Source organism: Neolamprologus brichardi, chromosome 16 (assembly GCF_056152115.1).
Source record: "Neolamprologus brichardi isolate AB-2024 chromosome 16, ASM5615211v1, whole genome shotgun sequence".
NCBI classification, from domain to species: Eukaryota; Metazoa; Chordata; class Actinopteri; order Cichliformes; family Cichlidae; genus Neolamprologus; species Neolamprologus brichardi.
In genome coordinates, this window is record NC_142119.1 from 24,896,377 (window position 1) to 24,919,293 (window position 22,917).

The 22,917-nt window shown below is 39.6% G+C and overlaps 1 protein-coding gene across 2 annotated transcripts; it reads right to left on the reverse strand.

Annotated features, from left to right (window-relative positions):
• Window positions 1-6,756: 6,756 nt before the first annotated feature.
• LOC102778396 (glutamate decarboxylase 1-like) lies at window positions 6,757-22,458 on the reverse strand. Of its 2 annotated transcripts, XM_006788488.2 has the most exons (17): window positions 21,537-22,458; window positions 20,492-20,657; window positions 18,831-18,893; window positions 17,634-17,789; window positions 17,064-17,306; window positions 16,862-16,952; window positions 13,066-13,178; window positions 12,583-12,698; window positions 12,382-12,461; window positions 12,235-12,289; window positions 11,699-11,815; window positions 11,511-11,575; window positions 10,298-10,376; window positions 10,025-10,174; window positions 9,830-9,937; window positions 9,438-9,527; window positions 6,757-8,342 (listed from the first exon to the last, which is right to left on the reverse strand). In XM_006788488.2, exons 2-17 carry the CDS (start codon window positions 20,565-20,567, stop codon window positions 8,169-8,171), a joined length of 1,776 nt encoding a protein of 591 aa, XP_006788551.2. In that variant the 5' UTR covers window positions 20,568-20,657; window positions 21,537-22,458; the 3' UTR covers window positions 6,757-8,168. The 2 variants fall into 2 exon arrangements, with proteins under 2 accessions (XP_006788551.2, XP_087709135.1); XM_087853009.1 differs by lacking the exons at window positions 18,831-18,893; window positions 20,492-20,657; window positions 21,537-22,458 and adding an exon at window positions 17,892-18,054.
• Window positions 22,459-22,917: the final 459 nt, after the last annotated feature.

The window sequence follows — 22,917 nt, forward strand, 5'->3', positions numbered from 1 at the left end:
AAAGTAATAAGATTATGGGCGGAGAGGCTTTAAACGTTAAATCTGGGTGCTTCAGGGCAGGGGGACCTAATGAGGACGATATTTTCGTGTGATTTCAAATAAGATGTTTCCTGCCTGTGAGCTTTTATATTTGTTGGTCTTCATTATTTTTAGCATAATATTAAATATTCTTAAATAACCGTGTTTATTAAGGGCGCAAAACCCAGGGGCAAGTAGTCTGAATCCATGGTGGTTATAAAATATAAATCATGACATATGCGATGCATTGTGGGAGAGCAGGTTAAGCACATGAAGGGAGAAAAGTCTCCCAGCAGATATATACTTTTAACTTAATCTAGCCACTTTCTTGTGAGGCAAGTCAAACAAGAGAAGCCCAGGTCATGTCTCAACATGAGCAGTGTGACTGGTAACATCTCCATGAGCCAGCTGGTTGTGAAAACAAGGGATTCTGCTCTGTGTGCACAGTTGAAAGTCTGAAACAGCCTCTTCCACCTCCAGATCACGTAGTCTACCTCACCAGCAGGACGACTCATGACTCAAAATGTCCTCTTTCTCACTGACATTTTCAGATTAGGAAACCAGACAGTGTGGAGAACAGGAAAGACTGAAATAAGAGAGGACGTCACACCCAGTTTCAAGCTTGTCACGTGCAGTGTGTTTGCTTAATTGTTTTTAGTGATAGTTTCATTTATTTAAAATCATTTGAATCTCTTAGGTTGTCATTTTCAAATCATGTCTGGTGTCGGTTTTTGCACTTGTTGTTTGCTGTTCTTAAATAAAGTGACTTATGATACTTAAGGTTTGTGGCCTTTCAAAGTTTGTCTGGGGATGTTTTATTCATGCTGAGATTCACCAAATTAAGCTTGAGGTCACATTTTGACAATCGTAATTTTAAAAAAATGTGCTGTACTCCAGTTAAGGCTTCTTTTGCAAATGACCAACCCATGCACCATGAAGATATTTGCAGTGCTGTTTGACTAATGCTGAGGATTTTGAATTGTGCATAATTTGTATTTCAATTACATATTGTATACATTTTGTGGCTTAAAATTACAAAAATTGGAGAATTGCTGCATTACTGCTGCATTACTGCCTTCTGCAAACACAGTATCAGTTGTCATGCTTTGCCAAAGAGCACGGTGCTACAGTTTAAGATCCTGTCCTGTCACCTTCTGTAACATCAACTTGACTGAGAAATGTCTGTAGAATTCTCAGTTTATTCACATCATGGCTGATTTCATTTCAGTATAGCTCTGCCAGAGCAGATACGAGAGACCGAAGATGAAAAAAACTATCTCTATGATCAAACTGTGATAGGAGAGATCATCAGCTCTATAAAGAGCATGAGCTCACCGAGTAGATTAATGCATATAAATTTGAATATCTCTGTAGTGCAGCAGCTCTTATCAAATAATTTGAAATAAACTTGCTCGGTGCTGTTATTCCCCTCATCAGTCATCAGTTATCCTGTCAGTCTCCAGATCCACAAGAGCTCAGCCTGATCGTGTGTCTATGCAGGCTGTAAGCTGGATTGTGATGTAAGACAGGAAGTCAAGCTTTACTCTAATAAATTCTGAGAATAATGTTTTATTCTTTATAGTAAAATAATAATAAAAAAAAAATACAAATAAGGATTGCAATTTAATTCTGATTTTACAGTTTATTTCATGTTAAAAAAAATTAGGAAACAGTGAAAATGTAAAAGAAATTCAGTTTTCTTAATTATGAAAATACTGAAATGTGTATAACAAGTATTTAAAAAAAAACACACGTTTCCAAGGAAACAACAGAAAAGTTTAACACATACACAAATGCAAATATTACTAATGTTCCCAGTAGGTTCTGCTATGCTTTATGTTTAGGACTAAAAGGGAAGCTACTGCTAAGGGATGTAGCAGTAATTGTCGTAAGCTGTCAACATTCACATGTATATTTTTTTAATGATACAAAAACTTCTTAAAATCCTGCTCAGTCTTTGCATTTTAGGGATGGTAAGCATTCCACCTGCTAAACATCAGCATATTAGAAAGCATTCAGCTCCAAGCAGACTATAACAGCATCATAGGGCTGCAAGAGCAACATTCCTGCATTAGTAATTAAACCAAACAATAAGATGCTCAGTAAGAATTCTGTTTGCTGATGTAAAAGATGGAAAACATTGTTAGTTATGTATTTTTTTCTTTTAGACAATCAGTATTTTTTTCTGTTGTTAGAGGACTGTGACTTTAAACTTATAAGGTATTAGTTAAATAACCATGAGGAGTTTATGCAAATATAGCTGCTGCTAGAATATAAGACTTCATCATTGCTTCAAGAAAAATGTAAACAACTCATGTGTTCAATCTTCTAAGTAAATAAGCATTTTATTTCAAATTCCATTTAAAAGCAATATGATATCAGTAGCAGGAACAACTTTTCAGATAAAAGCATAAAAAATTATTTGATTTAAAAAAAACCCTGGTGATTACCATTTTTATCACTGGCCAAATTGTAATGTATTGACTATTTGCATTACTTATTCTCATTATTATTATGATTACTTATTATTATTTTATGTTATTTTCTTATTTTATGCTATTTATGAAGTTGAAGGCCTTTGGCTTCATGTCCCTTTCATTTATCATGCACTGTGATCAACAGCATGCTAATAAACCATTCATTCACACTTAAACCTTTCATTGTACATGATTCCTCGTGTCACCTTGTATGCCAGTTAGAAATATACTTTACATGTTGACGCTTGCTCCTTCGAGAAGCAGATAAATAAACGCTGTATTTCAGCAGCAGCTTGCTGACGCCTGAAAACTGCACAATCACTGATCTGGATCTGGTTCTCAGATTTATACTTCTTCAGTCCCTCAACAAATTTACAGCTAAAGCTGCAAAGAAATGCACCGTCCTTTTGTTCAGGCATTTTTACCACAGATGCCTAGTTTGAGCTGGCGAGGAAGACATTAATGGCCCCTCTCTGGTGTCCACACACACACACACATGCACACATGAACACGCACACTGCATTTCGACACAGAAAGCAAAACCAGAGCTACAAACATAATAAGCCATTACTGTCAGGGTTACTTGCTTAATGCCGAGCATCTGCGAGAGGTCAGTTTTTGTAGCATGAAAGCATCTAATAAATACATGCTCTCTGCTGACATAATGTACTCTGCTATTCTGGGAGGTAGAGATAAAATGCTAAGTGAATTAGAAAGACCTGCATTAAGATGACAAAGCAGTGGAGCCAAATACCTGGACAGGCCTTTGTTGCGTTATTATTATTATTGTTGCTGTTTATCATTTGAATTTAAGCAGCATGACCAGACACACGTTTCCCGCACTATTGTTCCTGTTCAAAAGAGGCTATGATGGTTCAGTGTGTGGTATTGTGCAGAAAACAGCGCCAACACTTCTGCCGAGGGTTTTTTTAGTTCATCTAGCATGCGTGGTAGCAATCGCCATGGGGAAACTTGGTAAGCTGCTTTGTAATTGCTCCAGGGCTTGCGCTTATTCCTTTAGAAAATGTCCAGCAGAGACATTTACTAGCAGCCTTTCAATTTTAACAAGCACCACATTAGGTTTACACTCCCCAGCTATGGAGACAAGCAAGTTACAGTCTCTGTACTATTAATTTCCTACTTTCTGCCAGGATTAATCAAGCTGGGGGCGCGCAGTCAATAAGAGAAAGCTATTTAGATAAGTTTAACCCATTATAATTACTTTAGAAGTGAAAGGCGCCAAGGTTTGATAATTGATTCTCTTATCACCCTGTTGTCAAGCGAGGCTGCCGTTTGGCTTGAATTTGAGAGCATGCACGGATTTCATTAGCACATAAACACCTTTTAAAGGAGAGAGGAGCACAGGATTATCGCCCTTAACCAAAAAGAATAGAAGCAGGAACATTTTTACTTTTGATAATAAAACATAAATTGTTTGCAGACGAGTCTTTGGTGATAGCTGCATGTGTGTAGTGATGGTGTGTGGGGGGGAGGGTGAGGGCTGGCAAGCAGCCTGCAGTCAATATCATCATCATCATCATTTCATTAGACTTGCCTCGCACAATGGGACTGTCAGTATCTATCAGGAAGCTAATGTGGCAGTGATTCCCAGGGGTGGGAGATATATTTGGCACATTGGGAAACCACTGACAAGAATCATAGATATATAAGAGAGGGGAGCAGCAGCTGAGGGGGGTTGGATGGGTGAAGTGGGTGTAAGAGGAAACTTCTGCATTAACCACAAAATATTCAACTAAACCAAAAATGTGTCCGCTGTGGAAATGAAGAAAACAAAACAAAAACACGGAAACAAAAACGCAGAGAGAATGATCACAGCCTTTTATTTCACTTCACTTGCAGTCTCATAATGAGTGCTGAATCCTCAGCGCGTGTGTGCCAGGTGTGAAATGGAGGGTGAACAGACTAGTTCAGAGACAGACATTAAGTGTTTCACGGTCTGGTGTTTAGAGAGGCGGGCCGGCCACACTGCACAGATTACTGCGAAAACAGAGCTGCTACATCCTCCTTTTATTTCACTCCCCCTAATCTTCTTTTCACCAATGTTTAATTATGCCTATAATTAAAACTGATGGAGTTACTGATATTGGATCAAAGTCACTAACGCCTTCAAATATTGTTTCTATAGTGTAAATCAACCATAAACCTCCTCTTTCCACATTACATGTATTAATGGGATAGTCTTACTTGTCTGATGCTATGATGAGGAGCATCCAGTCCGGAGTTACTAGACTGTAACAGCCTATAGTAGCTGAAGATTGGGTTTCATTTGCATTTAATCATTATAACATTCTCCAGCACCTGCTCCCAAATTAGCCATGTTATTATCCTTTGGCACATTTAACCTTCAACAATGCCCCCCTCCATAGAGCTGCAAGCCAAAAGAAAAAGCTCTCCCTCTTGTAGATGTGGCAAAGAAGTGATTGTTTCCTTTGAAATACATGATTATTCCTTTAATTCTCTGCTCTTTGTAACTTTACAAAGCAACCCCTGACATCAGCTCTGTAATGATCGCTGCACTGAAGCGTGAAACGAAGAACCAGCGTCTGCCGGGTGGAGGAAGGGAGGAGAGCCGCTAAAACAGTCGAAATAAAACACAGCCAGGCAGATCCTCGAAATGGGCTCTGCGGGGGGGAAATGTTAAGAAATCACAGTCTAATGCATTTTATGACAAAAGTGTGAGTGATGAGAGAAGTGAAGGGATTGGCAGGGGTCGCTCACGAAATCTCAGCTGTGAGATGGTCAGCCAATAAAAAGTCCCTCCAGGGTGATTAATCTGACCGGCGACTGGTGACAGCTAAGTGGACTGGAAAGATGTACCAGAAGAAATAAAGGGGAAAATCATGTCAGCTTCTTTTACTTTTCCCCAAATATTCTGCTACATTTTTTTTTTTCATATGTTCAGTTTTGTTATCAGTGATCCTTTACCTCTTACCCATTTTGATGCATTCAATAAATCTTTGGACCGTGAATCTCCCGGAGGCCTTTTTTTTTCTTTTGTGAAAACATGATGAAAAATCATTATGATGATGAATTGATGAGATATCCTAGAAACCTGTCTGTCATCTAAGTGTCAATAAAGTTAGTAAAAATATCCTATTAAATTACAGTAAAATACTGGCAGCTGGACTGTCCAGCATTAAACCGTTATTTTACAGTGTTGTTAAATTAAGCTTTACTGTATAATATTATCATCTGTTTCAATCATTTATTTTAGTGTTCCTACTGTGTCCATAAACAGTTTATTACTTTAAAGTGCATCTTTATGGCGACACCAATAGTTAAGTCCATAAGTTGTTGGACAATTATGTTTCTAGATGTTTGGGAATCGCAGAGATTTTTATACACATCATTCAAATTGACTGAACAAACTAACAGAAGGATTGTTTTTTATACTTGGATGAAAATCCTATTTAGTCACTGACTTTCTGGAGTCTAGAACTGTTACTGCGTGTTTAAGAACACCTCACCTGGCCATGAGAATGCTTGTCAGTCATTTGTCCCATTATTCGTGAGAATTTGAAAATCAGCAGAAAGTCTGCACTTCAATCATATCTTAATTGTTTCATTAAAAATCTACTGTGATGGGGTACGGAGACAAAACTACACAAACTACATTTTTGACATTTTGACTACAACTGCATTCACACGATAGGGCACATTACTGCATATTCTATCAAAAAAACCTGGTGGTGTATGGGTGTCTTCCTCAAGCTTGGGTTATCTAGAAGCACCGTAGCTTTTCCCAGCACTGCACCTTTCTGAACAGAAACCTCTGATGTCACAAATGTTGAATCTGGTGGAGCCAGTCTTGCAGGTACAGGGGGTTACAGGTCTTAATCAATTTATTACCACTGGGACCACTTTGGACTTCTATTATCACTGGGATGTCTCAGTTATGCAGTATATATTACATATAGTCAATCCACATAACCATAAAACACACAACTTTTCTTTATTTGATGTATTTGTAATACTTTGAGGTAATTTCTGTATTTTTTCTCCCTCAATGTGCACAATGTGGAAGCCCAGTTTCTGGTAAAGGGATTGGATGTTTGTTAAATATAACTGGATTGTTATAGAAGAAAAATGCTTACTTTATAATAATAATAATAATAATAATTATAACTATTATTGTATATACAACAGTGGGGTCTGTTCAACCTAAAGGAATAAAGATGTAACACCAGTTTTGTTAACCTAAAAAAGCCATTCTGACAAAGAACTGAGTTCACAGACACCCTAAAGCTTGTGTTTTTATTAGCCTTGTAGATACACCAGTAATACTTTGCAAATGATTTGCCAAAGTACTTAAACTGAATATGACAAGAGACATTGCGTCCCTCTAATTAGGGAGTGTACAGTTGTTTAATAAGGCTTGTTATAGTAGCAAACACTGTGCACTTCATTGTTCAGGCAAAACATACTATGATAAACAATCCCCATTTCTCAACACAAAAACATTCCTATGGCGACGACGTTCAGACAGACAAAATTTTGCATATTATACTTTTACTCCACTCCACACATTATAATACAGACAATCATGTGTCCCTCGAATCAAAGCTGCCCCACGATCAAGGTTTAGCATTGTGCTTTTTTATCAATAACGAAGCACCGGCAGTAGTGGCCACACTGCCAGTCAGTGAATCACAATGACATTGCACGGTTACACAACACTGATTGCACTAAAGTTAAAGGCATTAAATGAAGTACTCTTATATAAACATCTGAGTCTCTCTGTAAGGGAGAACAAGGGACATGTACATATTCATAACTCTTCTTTGGTTCACAAATACACTAAAAGACATGAATGTTATTCAAAACATTGCGATATAATACAGCAGCGGTTCCCAAAAAGGAAGGAAGGTAGGTTACAAATAGCAGACAACCTATTCACAATTATAATCTCTCAATATAAATAAAGTCATGTAGCTACCACATAACATATGGTTGATTTACATATAGGATTTCCTCACTGTAAAACTAGGACACATTTGGCACAAAGGCAATGTAACAGTACTTTACACAATCTACACAAAAAATTCTAAAAACACAGCAACCAAGTACAGAACCTGTTACAGTGACTGTGTTATATATATTCCCACTTGTGTATATCAAAGGGAAATATTAGCTAAAATGTCATGGTGCAACTGTCTTAATATTTACCTTTTATCGAATGATAATTATCACATATAGTACATATATACTATATAGCGCCCCGAACTGTCATCTGTGAAAAAATATTTAAATTTTAGATCCTGACCAGTCTTTCATTTTTCATAGCAGCTATATACAGAATCGTCAAGTGTTCAGACATTCTTGCTATTGCATATTTCATTGAAAAAGTAACCCATGTTAAACTCAGCTTCATCTCCTCTTCATGTATGTTTTTATCAAGAATGCCACTGTGCTTAAACCTTTTTACTCAGAGAACCTGTTGTGCAAATATGTTAAGTATATGTCACGGTTGCAAAAGACAAGAGACAGAAACACACAGGGCATGGCGCTATTATTTGTTGTGCATTAGCAGAAAAGACCCATAAGCAACATATCTATATGTCTTGAGGAGATAGACGGGATACGAAGCCAAGCCTGAGTCTCTCCAGAGTTGGAAAAGACAAAATGTTAAGAAAAAGAATACAGGTATGACTCTTACAAGTCATGCCCCAGTCGCTCAATCTCCTCGACCAGGAAATCGATGTCTGACCTGGTGGCGGCAGGGTTGGAGATGACCATGCGAAAGAAGTTGACCTTATCTCCTTGTGGCTGGTAACCCACCATCGTAGTGCCAGACTCCATCATCATTGCTTTGATCTTCGGAGCCACCTGTTGCAAAAAAAAAAAGGAAAAAAAGTTCAGAATGATCAAAACACTAACCTGCCACACCACCTATATAATCAGCCAATCACATTGCAGCTACTCAGTGCATTAGGCATGTGGACATTGTCACGACAACATGCTGAATTTTCAAACCGAGCATCAGAATGACAAACAAAGGTGATTTAAGTGACTTTAAATGTTGCATGTTTCTTGGTGCCACATGGGCTAATCTGAGTATTTCAGAAACAAATAATGTTCCCACATAACGATCTCCAGAATTCACCGGGAATGGTCAAAAACACCCAAAATATCCAGTGAGTGAAAATATCTTCTTGAGGCCAAACGTCAGAGGAGAATGACCAGACTGCTTCAAGATGGTAGGAAAGCAACAGTGACTTAAATAACCACTCATTACAACCAAGGTATGCAGAAGAGCATTTCTGAATACACAGCATGTTGGACCACAAACCACATGGGCTACAGCAGCAGAAGACCACACTAGGGTGCCAGGAACAGGAAACTGAGGCTACAATTTGCACAGGCTCACCAAAATCTGACAATATAAGATTGGGACGACATTGCTTTGTCTGATGAATTTGTGCTGCAGCATTCAGACGGTAGAGTCAGAATCTTGTGTAAATAAAATGAAAGCATAGATCCATTCTGTCTTGTATGGCTGGTTCAGGCTGTTGTTGCTAAAGAACAGTCAAAGACATCAAATCATCTCAAGCTGGCTTCTTGAACATGACAACGAGTTCACTCCACAGTCACCAGATCTCAATCGCATCAATGATGTTCAGCTGAAAAGTCTGAGGCAACCATGTGTTCTCATCAATATGGACCAAGATCACTGAGGAATGTTCCCAGCACCCTGTTGAATCTATACTACAATTAATTAATCCAGTTCTGAAAGTTAAAGATTGACCAACTTGGTACTGGCAAGGTGTACCTAACAAAGTGGTCAATGAGAGAATACATTCAAAGCAAATGTATATGTATACATATTCATATTTGACTTTATGAATCCATAAACCCTGGCAGAAAAGTGGTGCATAAATCAATCTAAGAGAGCAGGGGAGCTGCAGATTGAGGAGTAATTACCTTGTGCAACCTCTGACGTCTCTCTTCACCATCAGGTAAACTGCGCAGGCTCGGTGGAATGTACCAGAAGCAGACATTAGTGTGCTGCGGCTGATAAGAGAAAATGGGAACAACATTTGTAATGAGTGCTGATAAAAAGCTGCCTTCTGTATTTTCAGCGTTTCTTGTCAACATGTCAGCAAAGCAAAGTGACCCAATCAATCCCAAAACCAAATTAAGGCATCAAGTGCTGAATTATTGCGGTTATTCATCACAAATGAAAAATATCTTTTGTGGAGCAGAAAACTCGGATAAAATAAAGCACAGACATTTTTCATCTATTCGAGTTAGTGCTGCAGGGAATCTCTGGATGTTCATTTTTAAAATGTTTGCTGTGGAAACAGTCATCTCACCTCTCCATTCAACACCATCTTGAATCCCTCTCTGTTTTTGATTTTATTGTAGAGGTAGGCTGACAGATCCAGGCACTTATCAATATGCTGCTCAAATCCTACTGTTCCCTGTAAGGGGAAAAAAAAAGAAGCTGTTACCATCTGCTTCTGCATATGGCAGCAAAGCTGACAGAAGCACTGCAGATTAAAGCACACCTTTGCCTTCCACATCAGCCAGAACTTGAAGATATCGACATGCCGCCCACACTGAATGGCTTTGTCACCGGTGTCGTATGTAACGTCGTACTGTTTGTCTGGCTGGAAGAGGTATCCAGCACACATAGAGTTGCAGCCTTGTAACAGTCCCTGCAACGGAAGCGATCGTGATGAGACATAAACAAGATGGTGTTGGTGAAAGTGCACAGATTCGTTTGTGTGTGCAGAGGTGGTACGGTGCGGAGCAGGAAAGTGAAACAAACACATACTCACCCGCTCTCTGACTAGAATGGCAGAGCACTGCAGTGGCACTCCCATCATCTTGTGAGGGTTCCAGGTGACTGAGTTGGCCCTGCAGAGATATTGAAACAGTAAACACAGCTCTGTGAGGGTGTGGAAATGTGTATGTCTGTGTGCTTATGGAGTCTGGTAGTGAAAGGTAAAAAGATACCGACCCTCTCAAGATTTGAATGTAATAATTTTGCATGTTTGCATTTTGAAATATGGAGTCTACAATCTGTAGCTGGAGCTGACAACAGATTGCACTCTTGGCTTGAGACTAAAATACAGATTTTCCAGTTTCCTCTCTGGCCAAAGAAACACACTCTACTAAAGACACTGATTTTAATCAAATGGTGTCTCTTAGTATCTTTGAAATTACTGATGTGTCTCTCCGGGTTTTCCCAGTTCTGTTCAATGCAACTATTGTCAAACTTTCCCAAAAAGCAAATAAAAAATACTTCTTGAATGCCAGACAGTGCCTCTTTTGACAAGTTTTGAAGCATTTTTCAAAATCTTAGCCTGTTTTTTTAGGACTTGCACTCTTCTTACATCTTATTGAGACAGGAATGTTTAAAATTCTCAATGACAGAACATATAATACTCAAAAAAAGAAAGAAAAAGACATATGGGCTATCTCAAGGCTCTGCACCTCATTAGTTTCTCTCTCTGTAAATTTGATCACATTTATCACAATACATGCTACTCATCTGTATGTGCCTGTATATTCTGGCCTGCTGGTCTTCTCTGAAAAGCTCGAAGTTACATAATTTCCAGCACCTAAATTTTAAGCGGCTGAAAGAATAAATGAGGTCACCAAGAATGCCTCTTTTCACTAACACGACATAGCTGAGATCGTCATGAAACAGCTATCCAGAACTTCTTTTTTTTTTTTTCTTGTTGTGCATTACAAGGCATTCAGATTCTTGTTTTGGCCCTCTTATTGCCTGACTCTTGTCTTTCTCTTTGTGTGTTTTGAGTAAAGTGTGCTTCCTTTGTTAAATTAGAGTGTTGAGATTTTTTTTTCTCATTATATGCAGCTTGAAAACGCCTGGTAGGCAAGCTCTTGATTTGTGCTCATTAGACAAAATGACTGTCTTAAATAATATAGAAAAGATGCTGCTTTTTACAGGCTGAATAGTGAAGCAGATGTGCAAGAAATTCATCTAAACGCGTGTTTGCAAGATCATGCGATGTGTTCATTTACCTCTCCACTCCATTCAGCTTGTGTCTTTGTTTCCTGGACATCAGCAAACCTCCTCCCCACGCACCCTGCATGGGTCACAACATGGTAATAACACTGAACATATTGATATTGATCATAATGCCACAGCAGACTGCTGATTTGTACAGCTTTGTGTTCATTTTTTGCATTGGAGATCAATATTCTCTTACATCCACATGAAGCCACATATTGTACTTTTCACAGATGTCGGCAATTTCATTGATGGGATCAAAGGCTCCGTAGACGGTGGTACCAGCGGTGGCAGTCACAAACAGTGGAACATGCCCCTACGAGGCAAAAGCACAGCACACACAAAAAAGAAAAAGACAATTCTTGGTTGAATTCAGGTTGTTATGTTCTTTTCTTTCTGTCTGATTGTTGACATCAAAGAGATCGGCTAAAACACGTTGCTCTTTCCATCTGCACCTATTGTCGGGGCAAAATTGCTTCCCCATTTCTTCTAGTCTATGCATCACTTTGCCTTTGAAGGAAAGAGATACTTAAAAGCAGAGGAAGCGTCGTATGTGAACAGACAGAAGCATTAACTTTATTGAAATAGCCTCACTGCTCCAGCATACCGAGTGTTTTCTTTGCTATAAGCAAATTCTGCAGCTCATGTAAGTGTTTCTTATTTTAAGCAGTAGCTGAACAGAGGGAGTAAAAATGTTAGCAAGGCGATGTCTGAGTCCTTGCTGCAGACATTTACCTTTCGCTTGGCCTCTATTACTTTGGCTTCTAAGTCAGCAGGAATGACTCTCCCTCTGGAAAAGAAGAGGATATGCAGTAGTATCTCATCTAGATATTAAATAGTTTTCCTAAACTATGTGCAGGTAGGTTAAATAACAAAACAAACCTTTCATCTGTGTTCAAAAGGATCAGGTTCTCTGTTCCGAAGCCCAGAGCTGCGCTTGCTTTCTTGATGGAGTAGTGGCTCTGCAGGGACAGGAGTTCATCACTCATCACAATGATGCTGATATTTATTTGCCCACCTAATGTAAATATGCTCCGGTGGTGAGACGCTAATATTCAGTGACACCGTTAGTGTTTGACTAACATGCTCTGAGGTGAAGAGGACCAGTCTGGGTGCAGCTGCCATGCCTTTGGTCTTCACTTCTGGGAAGAACTTGTATCTGGCAATCATCACACTGTACATGTTGGAAATTGCTCCACCTGCAGAATCAAAACATGGCTTAAAAATTTGCGACATGTGTGATAATATGGATATTTCAAAGGCAAAACTTCTTCTACTACTTTCTTTATTTGTCCCTGACAGTTACTAATAACTTTGTAGATTCACATACTTAAAAATAATTATGATACATTGATAATGGTAAAGCAGTCAGCTGTATATGAAGCAGTTAATACTAACCTCACCTTTTATTTTTTTACACATTTGTAATTTTATAATCCCAATGTCTGTTTCTTTTGTCTTTAAAATGGGACACTTTGCATCATGAGTATAGTTTGATGACTGCATTTTTACTGTTTTCATGCACATGTGCTTCAATTGGAGGTTAATCATTGGTTGAGATTTTACCTGGAGAAAATATCCCATCACCCTCTCCATCTGGCCAGCCAACAATCTCTCTCATTTTTTTCAGAGTCAGCTGCTCCATTAGCACAAAAACGGGGGCGATCTCATAGGTGAACCTGAACCAAACCAAAAGCAGAGAAACTTGAAGAGCTACATGTAAATGAAACCCGGCTGTTTGATTTCCAGTTAAAAATGTAGCACAGTCTTTAATTCTAATTAATGTTTTAGAGATGGACAGTATTAGATTACAAAAAAAACATCAGCTCAGTTGTGAGGTGAGGAGCGGCATGAAGTGCATTTGGATACTTTAATTGTATACAGCATGAGCAGTAAGTTAGTTTTTGGTGACACTGAAAGGGCCAGTCTTGATCAGAACAAAAAGTATTTTTTAAAGGAAAGTAGTCATCTGTTATACTCATGGGGTGAAAAAAAGGTTGTTGGAGATGCCAGCACTTGGCTGCTGCTTGAAAACAATATGAAATTAATCCTTTTTTTGTATGCCATAAAGCTCTTCTTCTTCTTTTAGCCTTTAGGGGTCACCACAGCAGATCATCTCAAGCAGAAATTTTGCAGCTCTGGATAGATAAGACCAATATATGCCCATCAGGGGTTATAAGGAGTGGACGAATTCACCCAGAGGTCAAACCACGCAATGCTCAGACAAACTCTACTGGCCATGGGTGGCATGTTAAATGTTAAACTTTATGATAGTACAATTAGGAAAAGACTGAACAAGTATGGTTTGAAAGGGTTGCCAAGAAAAAGCCTCTCCTGGTGACCAAAGAACATGGCAATGTGTCCTAGGTTTGCAAAGTTCGATTTGAACAAATCACCAGTCTTCAACACAAACACCTCATACCAACTGTCAAGCATGGATGTGGAGGTGTAAGGATTTAGGTTTGTCCAACACAGTCCAACACGAACTCCTATGTATACCAAAGTATTCTAAAGACAAATGTGAGGCTATCGCTCAAGCACCTAAGGTTTGGCCTAAACTGACAAGTTACAACAGAATGGGTAAAAAAAGAAAAGAATCAAGATGCTGCAATGGCCCGGTCATATTGAAATTAAAGTTATTAAAATTTAGTAACTGAAAGAAGGTGTACTTTCTCTTCACCCTGACTGTATAAGATTTTTCATATAACCAAACAAGATGAAAACCAACAACCTCAAAGAAGCACACAGCCAATTTGGAATTACAGCACAAAAAGACTCATCCAAATTCTCCAAACCAGTATTCTTCTGCTTGCACAAATATCTGTCCATCCATGTAAAGAAAGTAACTAAATCATTAGGAACATTGCAGTATGTCACACTGTAACTCACAGCATCTTCAACATGTATAGACCCATGGCAACATGAAGGTGAAAAAACATAAACAAGTCAGATTCATTCATGCAGACGAGGCTCACTCATTCTGATTATGTAAGACCAGGATGTGATTGTCAGTCTATTAGTGTCAGTCAATATCTGCCAGGGGTAATTAGGGTTGATAGAGTAATTAATAAAGGTAAATTGGTGTGTAAGCAACCTCCACCCGTGGGTTCAACTCCTCCACAGGGGTGTCGCTAGCAACACAAAAGGTGAGGGTACTTTTTGAAAGCCACATGATGGACTGATGTCTCAACCAATGAGACCTACTATAAACCTTCACATCTATTACCCTCCAAAAGCTCCACTAATCTCTAGATAATCTGTTGTGAAGGATGAGCTCTGCTCAGAAATGATGACAGATCGGTTATAAACTATTAAAAAAAAAGAAAATTGCCGTCATTTATTGTGCTGAAGGAGAATAACTAAGCTGACCAATGAGGCAAAGGGATTTTTCAGTTTGGCAACCCATAATTTGTTCTTAACAATGGACTGATCTATAAGACATTAATGAACAATTAAGTTATGTCAACAGCCATTTTTTACAACCCTCTGTTGGCTTTTTTATGTAGCTTAATCACAAGCAAAGTCCAATTTTCATCTGGAGTGCAAGCAGTGTGATTCACAGATGACTTGTCCATGCTGCCAACCCTCCTCGTCTGTTTAGTATATAAGTGGTTTTAGCTGATAGATGCATGTATTGCCATTTAACAGTGAGACTGTAATGTAATGTAAAAGCATTTTTCTTTTTGTTTTTAAAGATCATTTAATTTCTAAGAGGAGACAGGAAACAAGGTCCATGGCTAACATCAAACCAGGCATCCGACGCTTCTGCGATTTCTACATAAGCTGACCTTTGACGTTCAGGTGGATGATGTCTACCTGAAGTTCAAAAATCACCAGCACATGTAGTTTTATCACAAGCTTTGTCGTTTTCATGTCGCTAGCACTTTTATGAGAATGTTTTATTATATTCTCAGCTCGTTCGGGTCACTAAACCTAAAAAAAAAAAAACAATAAGAGACTTTAAGGTATCATTACACTGTGACCCCGAATGACCTCCCGGCTGATCCTAGCCTCCCTCTATCAAAGGAGTTTAACTTGTTTATGTCTCTGTATTCCAACATGCAGGAAAAATAGACTGGAAAAAGTCATTTCATACTGTAAGTCTTCTGAGTAACTCACTATGATCTCATTGTTATTGTTGCTTTTTTGAATATTTAATACCCGTTTGATGTTTTTTGTGTGTGTCCTTTTTCTCCTATATAAATAAATGATATTTGACTGCAGATCAAACAGGTGCACTGACATGTATCCATTAACGTTGACTGTATTGAAGATGTCAGTAAATATAAATATCTGGAATGGGACTGAGAAATTTGTGATGTTTGCTTTATAAAAATTTGTTTTCTTGCATAACTTCATTTGTGGACAGAAATCTAACCATGCTCTATATGAACATATTCACTAAGCTTGGTAACATTTTCAGTATGACACTGATTTGTGAGTCCTGTTTGTTGGGGTGCTCAGTGATACAGCTCGCCCTGTTACATTGGTACAATGTACAATATTGATTTGATCAGACATCCCTCAGACCTTCCAGCTCTGATAAACAAACCTGCAATGTTTAAGTATTTCCACCTGTTATTTTATTCATCGGCTAGATTTTGCAGAAATTACCAACAAAACTAATCGCTCATCTTTTTTATTTTACGCTGATGCATGCAAATGCAGCACTATTGCTATGTATGTTTTATTCCTTCCCCTTTGAACGCATTAGGTGGCAAAACACCGCTCATTCTTCTCAGTCTATAAAGTATGACGTAATACAGTCCAACATGTCCACAGACTACAGCCCTGACTGCGACCACCTGCACAGTCTTCTCTGACAAAGAGTCATTTAAAACTCACGGTCAGGATTGATTGCACTATAGCAAAACTGAGCAGAGCCCCAATAATGGCTGCTGTACCGATCCTGTGAAGGGAAAAGACTCATTTTTCTCTCCCGGCATTGTTATGTCACAGGAACCAGCAGCACATGGAACAAAGACAACATGTAAACTGTGAATGCAAATCAATATGCAATTTAGTTTGCCTGCAGGGCTGAATTATGTGACCACAGCCTAAGCGCAGGACAACATCGACAATACTGCCAGTGAGTAGCCATCTGAATGTCTTCTTTTGTGCTCTTTATTTTTTTTGCTTGACTGACAATCTATTAGAGCATACTGGGCATTCCTCTGTCAAACACAGTAATTACTGTATGTCCCTTGAAGTATTCCTCTTATGGGAGCCTCTCTCTTCATGGGCCATTAAAAACAGTGAGTACAAAAAAAGAGCTTTAAAATAGGCTAAATCTAATGAACCTAATAACTTCAAAAACATCACATTTTTATTGCTCTGATCCCGGCTGTATTGCAGTACTCACATATTAGTGTTGGCTGTAGATGTAAGCCACTCTCCTGCCAACCCCACAATATCTAATCCGGTGGACAGCTGGTTAAAGAACCTGGGGTGACCTGCGATTGATGAAGATGCAATAAAGATACTCAAAAAACACTTTATTATCTAAGAATTTGTGTGAGTTAATGAAAGTTATTGATTAGCACTACAGCCTGCAGGCCTCATACCTGTTCTCACTCCATATTTCAGCGTGTCTCTGCAGTCCACTAGGATCTGCTCCAGAGACTCAGGCTGGTCAGAGAGCTCCAGGTTGAAGCCCTCGATGCCCTCCAGCAGCTGGTGGGGATGGTGGAAGTCCAGGACCTTGGTAGACCTGTCAAAGGTCTTCCGGATGTAGCTGGTGAGGATTTCCACGACCTCCAGCAAGAACTGCATGGTTGGCTCCTCTCCATTTTTGGCAGGTAGCAGCTCTAAAAAATGACAAAGGTCATCTGCATTTATTTGTGTTTTTGGGTTCATCCTTTTTTTTTCTTTTTTAAATTATTCTTTCTGATTTTTCCATGTTTTACAATTTTATTTTTATTTTTTGGGAACCTCAGGATCTCCCTACAAGCTATTACTGTTATGTTTTCATTTTCTTTAAACCATCAAATTCAATAAGGACATTTTTGAGAAAATTATTCTTGCACAAAAATCCAAGAATTTCCCACAGGTTTATGGGGGAATTTAGAGCTAATATATAATGATAATGTTAAAATATAACGAACATACGGGCTTTCTTTTTATTTTAAGCCTACCTCTGGCGTACAGATTGGAGAAGTCGGACTCTGTTCGCCTGAAACGCGCCTCTCCGCCGCTGTTATCGCAGGACAGCAGGTTCTTGGCTGTGCGCTCCTTGAAGGAACTCACAATCCTGCCCCTCTCCTCCAGATTGTTGTTCTTCTGCAGGAATCCTAAATATGAAGAAGAGGAGTCCGGAGGATAAAAACACTTCCCAAACATGATGAGAGCTGCAGCTTTTCCTACTATAACATGCACAATAACGAGTAGGCTACTTCTGTTTTCGTGTTTCTCCAGTTTATCTCGTCTCTCCCGCTTTCTCTCTCGCTCTGTCCTTTCTCTGCCTTTATTTTGAATGAGAAGAGGCTCCCATTCTGTCCTATTCACGGGCGGGTGGGGTTTGATACCTCTCTGGGAGGTTGAAGTCAGTGACATCAGCACCAAACTCCAGCCAGGCAAAAACAAATGGCTGTCGTTTAGTGGATGTAAATTCTTATTAAGACACGTTGTGTACTTTACTGTGCAGCGGAGAACACAAGTAGTCATACATTCATATGAATATATGAATACAAATAAAATAATACAACTAAAAACCTCTGACATTACAGTCTTACTTTAATTCTAAATAAGAAATCGTTGTTTTTGTGTTTCTTTCTCTATTTTGGCGCGTAGTTGTGGATTCTATTTAATGACCATAATAAAAACCAGTAAAACGGTAAAACGGTGTCGGTGAAAGATACCAAAAAATAATTGTAGTGCGCACTGGTGCGTGACATTCACCAGTATGGTAACTGTCCTTGGTTAGTTAGTGTCAGGCTCAAATGGACTCTTAAGGTGGAAATCGGAAAATCCATCCCGCATAATTCCCTCTTTAATTTCATCAGCTCTGACTTGGGCATCAATTGATGGGTTTTTGGCAGCTGAAGCATTTTTCCCCCCCATTTTGTGTGAAATGGCGAGATGAGATTGGGGGGGGGGGGGGGGGTAATTTAATAAACTGCATAATACTGGTTAGACTTGCGTTTTTTCGCGAGAAAGGGAATTAAAAATCCAATTAGAGCAGAAATCAGCGCTGTTTCCAAACGAGCCGCGAGTAAAACGATGCAGGCCGTGAAGCCTACAGTCATGTTTGTAAAATATTAGCTTCGATCACTGAGAGATGCAGATTTATTCAGAAAAAAATATATAATATTGGAAAAAAGGGGCGAACTTACCACATATTTTCATCCCCAATTTTCTAGTACAGCCATGCGCAACTCCACACCAAGCATCATAACCTGACATTTAAAGAAGGGAAAACTATTAGAGAAGGCCTCACAGAAAGAAATGTACTCTTTCATTTTGAATGCATTTATTTATTTTTAGCTTGAACAGTTACACATGAAAATAAATGATGAGAAGAAAATGAGAATGATGAAGAATGCTAAAGCAAAAAATAAAAATAAAAAAAATAAAAAAATAGTTTCTTTGGAGTATTTTAACATTTAGCCGCACTCTGGGGGGCAGTGCTGTATTTTCAGCGCCTGTCGCCGTTCATGACCTGGGCAAGGACTTAAAATTAATTAGCTCTTTGATCCTAAGCCAGCCTGATTGAATGAAAAGATGCTGGTTAAAAATGCAAGCGTGGGTAGACATGAGCCTGCCGGCCAGTGACAGATAGAGAATTACTGTGTTATCAAGTGCTTCCAGCCAGAGAGGGGATGGGGCACCTTGGATGGGAAGCAAAGGCGAAATCCTCGAAAAAAAAGAAAAACACAGCAATTTAGGGGAGGAGGGAGTGCAGGGGTGGGGTGGTAGGAGTGCGGAGATAGGAGGAGGAGGAGGAGGAGAAGGAGGAGGAGGAGGAGGTGATCGGTCCCATTCCCACATCCCAATTTAACCCTTGCTTTGGCTCATTAGATAAATCATCGCTGGGCTCAGCTCACTGGGCCCCCCCCCTAAGCCAGTAGAAATGAGACAGAGAAAAGAAAAATAGAAAAATGAAAAATAAATAAATAAAAACAGGCTGAACAAGCATTTTCATATAGGATTAAAAGCACACAATACATTTGCAGACGTGCAGATATGTAGAAAAGCCAGGCAATGCATGGGCCTAATGTGAAGCAACCAGCGCAGTGCATTAGAGACATATAAACTGCACGCGCAAAGCCATTCCTACAGGTTATCCAAAATCACACAGGACTGGAAGAAACACAGCAAAACCTTAAATTCACCAGCATCTGTGCTTATTTCACGTCTACACCTGTTACATGATTTTAGACCCCAGACTCGTGCTTGTATAACCGCTGCCAGTGAAAGGACTGCACAGTGCCCTTTCCCGAAGGCTACAGCGCTCAAGTGTGCCATTAGGAGCAATTTATTAGGGCAGGCTTTTAACAGCAACTTCAGACGCAATTTTTATTATTCCATGTATGCACTTTAATTTAGAAATGAGTAAAAACATAAAATAATAATAATAATAATAATAATAATAATAATAATAATAATAATAATAATAATAATAATCTCTCCGGTGGTGCTCCTCCGGGCTTGTCTTCCAGGCTAATCGCCTGCAGTGTGATGTTAGTAGAGGACATCATTTTCTGACAGCAGCACTGGTCTGCCACGCAGATGCCGGGAGGGGTGGAGGGTGGGGATGAGGGGTCCGTATGGTGAATGAAATGCAGCGGTGATTTGTGGCGAAGGAAGCTCTCTCTCTCTCTCTCTCTCTCAAATGGCAGCGGAATTTTTCTCTTTCTTTCTCCACCCCCCTCCACCACCACCACCCGCACTCACTCTCTCTCTTTCTCTCCCTCCCTCGATGAAAATGATTAATGGCATTGCCCACAAAGTAAATAGCACACGTGAAATAGCATTTTATCTGTAATGGACCTACTTGAGCCCGGTGGCCGTAAATTTGTCGAGTTGGGATCCGGATCGCCGCCAGAAGAGGAGGGTGCAGACGCCGCCATCACTCCCGAGACCCTGTGCCAAAGTCCTCACCTCAAAAAGCCTGGTCACTTTTTTCCCTTCTTTATTCCCCTCCCAAAGCTGTCTCTGGGCTATCCAATGACAGGGGAACAGAAACAATACAGCGTGTATGACTTAAAAAACAAAAATGTGCCTCTTCCTCTTTAACACAGAAAGAGATGCTCAACTTGGAGACTCTGTGGACGACAAGGGCACAGTCTCTCCAACAAGTTGATTTGGGGTTTCAAATTCTCAGCCCAAGCTACAAAAATAAATGTATAACTAAAACATTACCACATTACGTTTACGCACAACTAACAGTTAACTATTTAATTAAACCCTTTCTGACAGAATCACATCATTTCAGTAACATCGCTACTGCTCAGGAGACCTGAATGATGGTTATTTTTTTTACCACAACAGAGCTTATTAATAATCCTAATTATTCTGGCTAAGCTATTAAAAATGTAAAACATCCATACTGTTTCTGGATGTTAGGCCAAAAGTAAAAAAAAAAATGCAAATAATATAATAATAATATTAATAATATTATTTATTTATTTATACTTTCTCCAATTAATATCATGGCCTTATTGGTAATCAGTCATTAGCTTGAGCCCCACTAATATCAATGACAAATATTAGTTCAAGGTGATCATTCCTCTCACCGGCCCAGGTTAAAGTCAACCCACGGAAATAGACGACGTGTATCTTTATTCCCTCCCCCCATGCGGTTATTAAAGATTCAAATATTATTTTTTATATTCGAAACCTTTTCAAAAATAAAAAATACAAATACGTGCAATTTCCGTGCAAACTGGGCCAACGTGTAATTTAAACCTAGAAGTGTCAAAGGAACCTCTCACGCTTTATAAAAACACCTGTTAGAGCATCGATGGCAATAAAGGAGACTTTTGTTGCGTGCTGGCTTCCTACAGTAAACCCTGAAAATGAAGAATGAAGCCACTTACCGCGCCTATGTGTGTCCAGGTGAACAGGTATAGTCCAAAAAAGAAAAAAGAAAAAGAAAAAAAAAATTGTGACTAAACTGAATCCTGGACGAGAGCCTGCCGCGCTCTTCCACTCAAACAAGACGAAGAAGAAACAATAGACCCGAGTGCCGGCTCTCCGTTAGATCCGACACAAGGTGACCTTGCTTTTGTTGATGAGACTTTGATTTGCTGACATTTAAAGCGAGCTTTGTCTTTCTTTTGTCACTGCGCACGGATGACTCACGGTGCTACCTCCAGCGGTGCAGCATATCTGTGAGGCAGCAGAGCAGTCTGCAGGTGTGACACTGAATGGCGACGCTTTCGGCCCCCTAAAGAGCCACTTTTTTGGGGGGGTGGGGGGTTGCTTGTCTCCGGATCTATACAGCTCTGGTCTGAATCCTAGTCACGAACATGGAGTTGAAGTTTGATTCTGTGAGCATGAGGAGGGATCAGGATCTTTAAAGGGGGGAGGAGGGGGAGCGCTGCTTTTTTTTTTTTTTTTTTTTTTTGCTCTTGTGGAAAAAAACAAGAGGGCATCACACAAAGCGCCACAATCACGAGCCTGAAACACTCATTTTGTTGCTCTTGTTTGTTTATTTATTTATTTATTAGAACCCCACGAACACCACGAGGGATTCTTCTATTTCAGCACATCGAACGGGAAATCAATAAGAAGCCATGCCGAGCAGTCCCAACGCGACGTGTGATTAAATGCAGAACATAGAGCTGTCACAAACATCTTATTTCCACACTTTCTGTGCAGACAGATCGGTGCTGAGCGGTGAAGATGTAACCTACGACACCAGCGACGCGCTGACACGGGCGAAAAATCCACAAGGTGGCAGTGAGAAACCAAGAATGGGTACTCCAGGAGCCCAGCACAAGTGGTCTATTTCCAGAAATACTCCATGAATCTAATTATAAACTGGCCCATTAATCTGGAACACGTCACCGTCATACGTGAAGGCACGGGACATGAGTGGACACGCATGAGGCGCCCAATCAGGAGCAAAGATCACCCACTCCTGGATTCTGGGAGATTTGTTATCCTTGTTCTTCTGATGATGGATCATCTTGAAACCAATTAAAGGTCACATCACACGCTGTGTCACGATCTATAAAAACTGTTTTTGAGACTGTGGTGTTTTCAGCACTGGACAGCTCCATTACAGTCTGTGGAAAAAGCTTAAGAAGCCTACTGCTGCCCAGGCCTGACTTCCCTGAAGACAGTCAGGGCCGGAATAACCTACAACTACAGTCAGGGGAAGTTGAATTGCTTGAACTTTAACAATATCCACATGTCCATGTCTAAAGCATCATTGACCACTGTAACTCTACATAATGCTAATGCTAAAAGGTT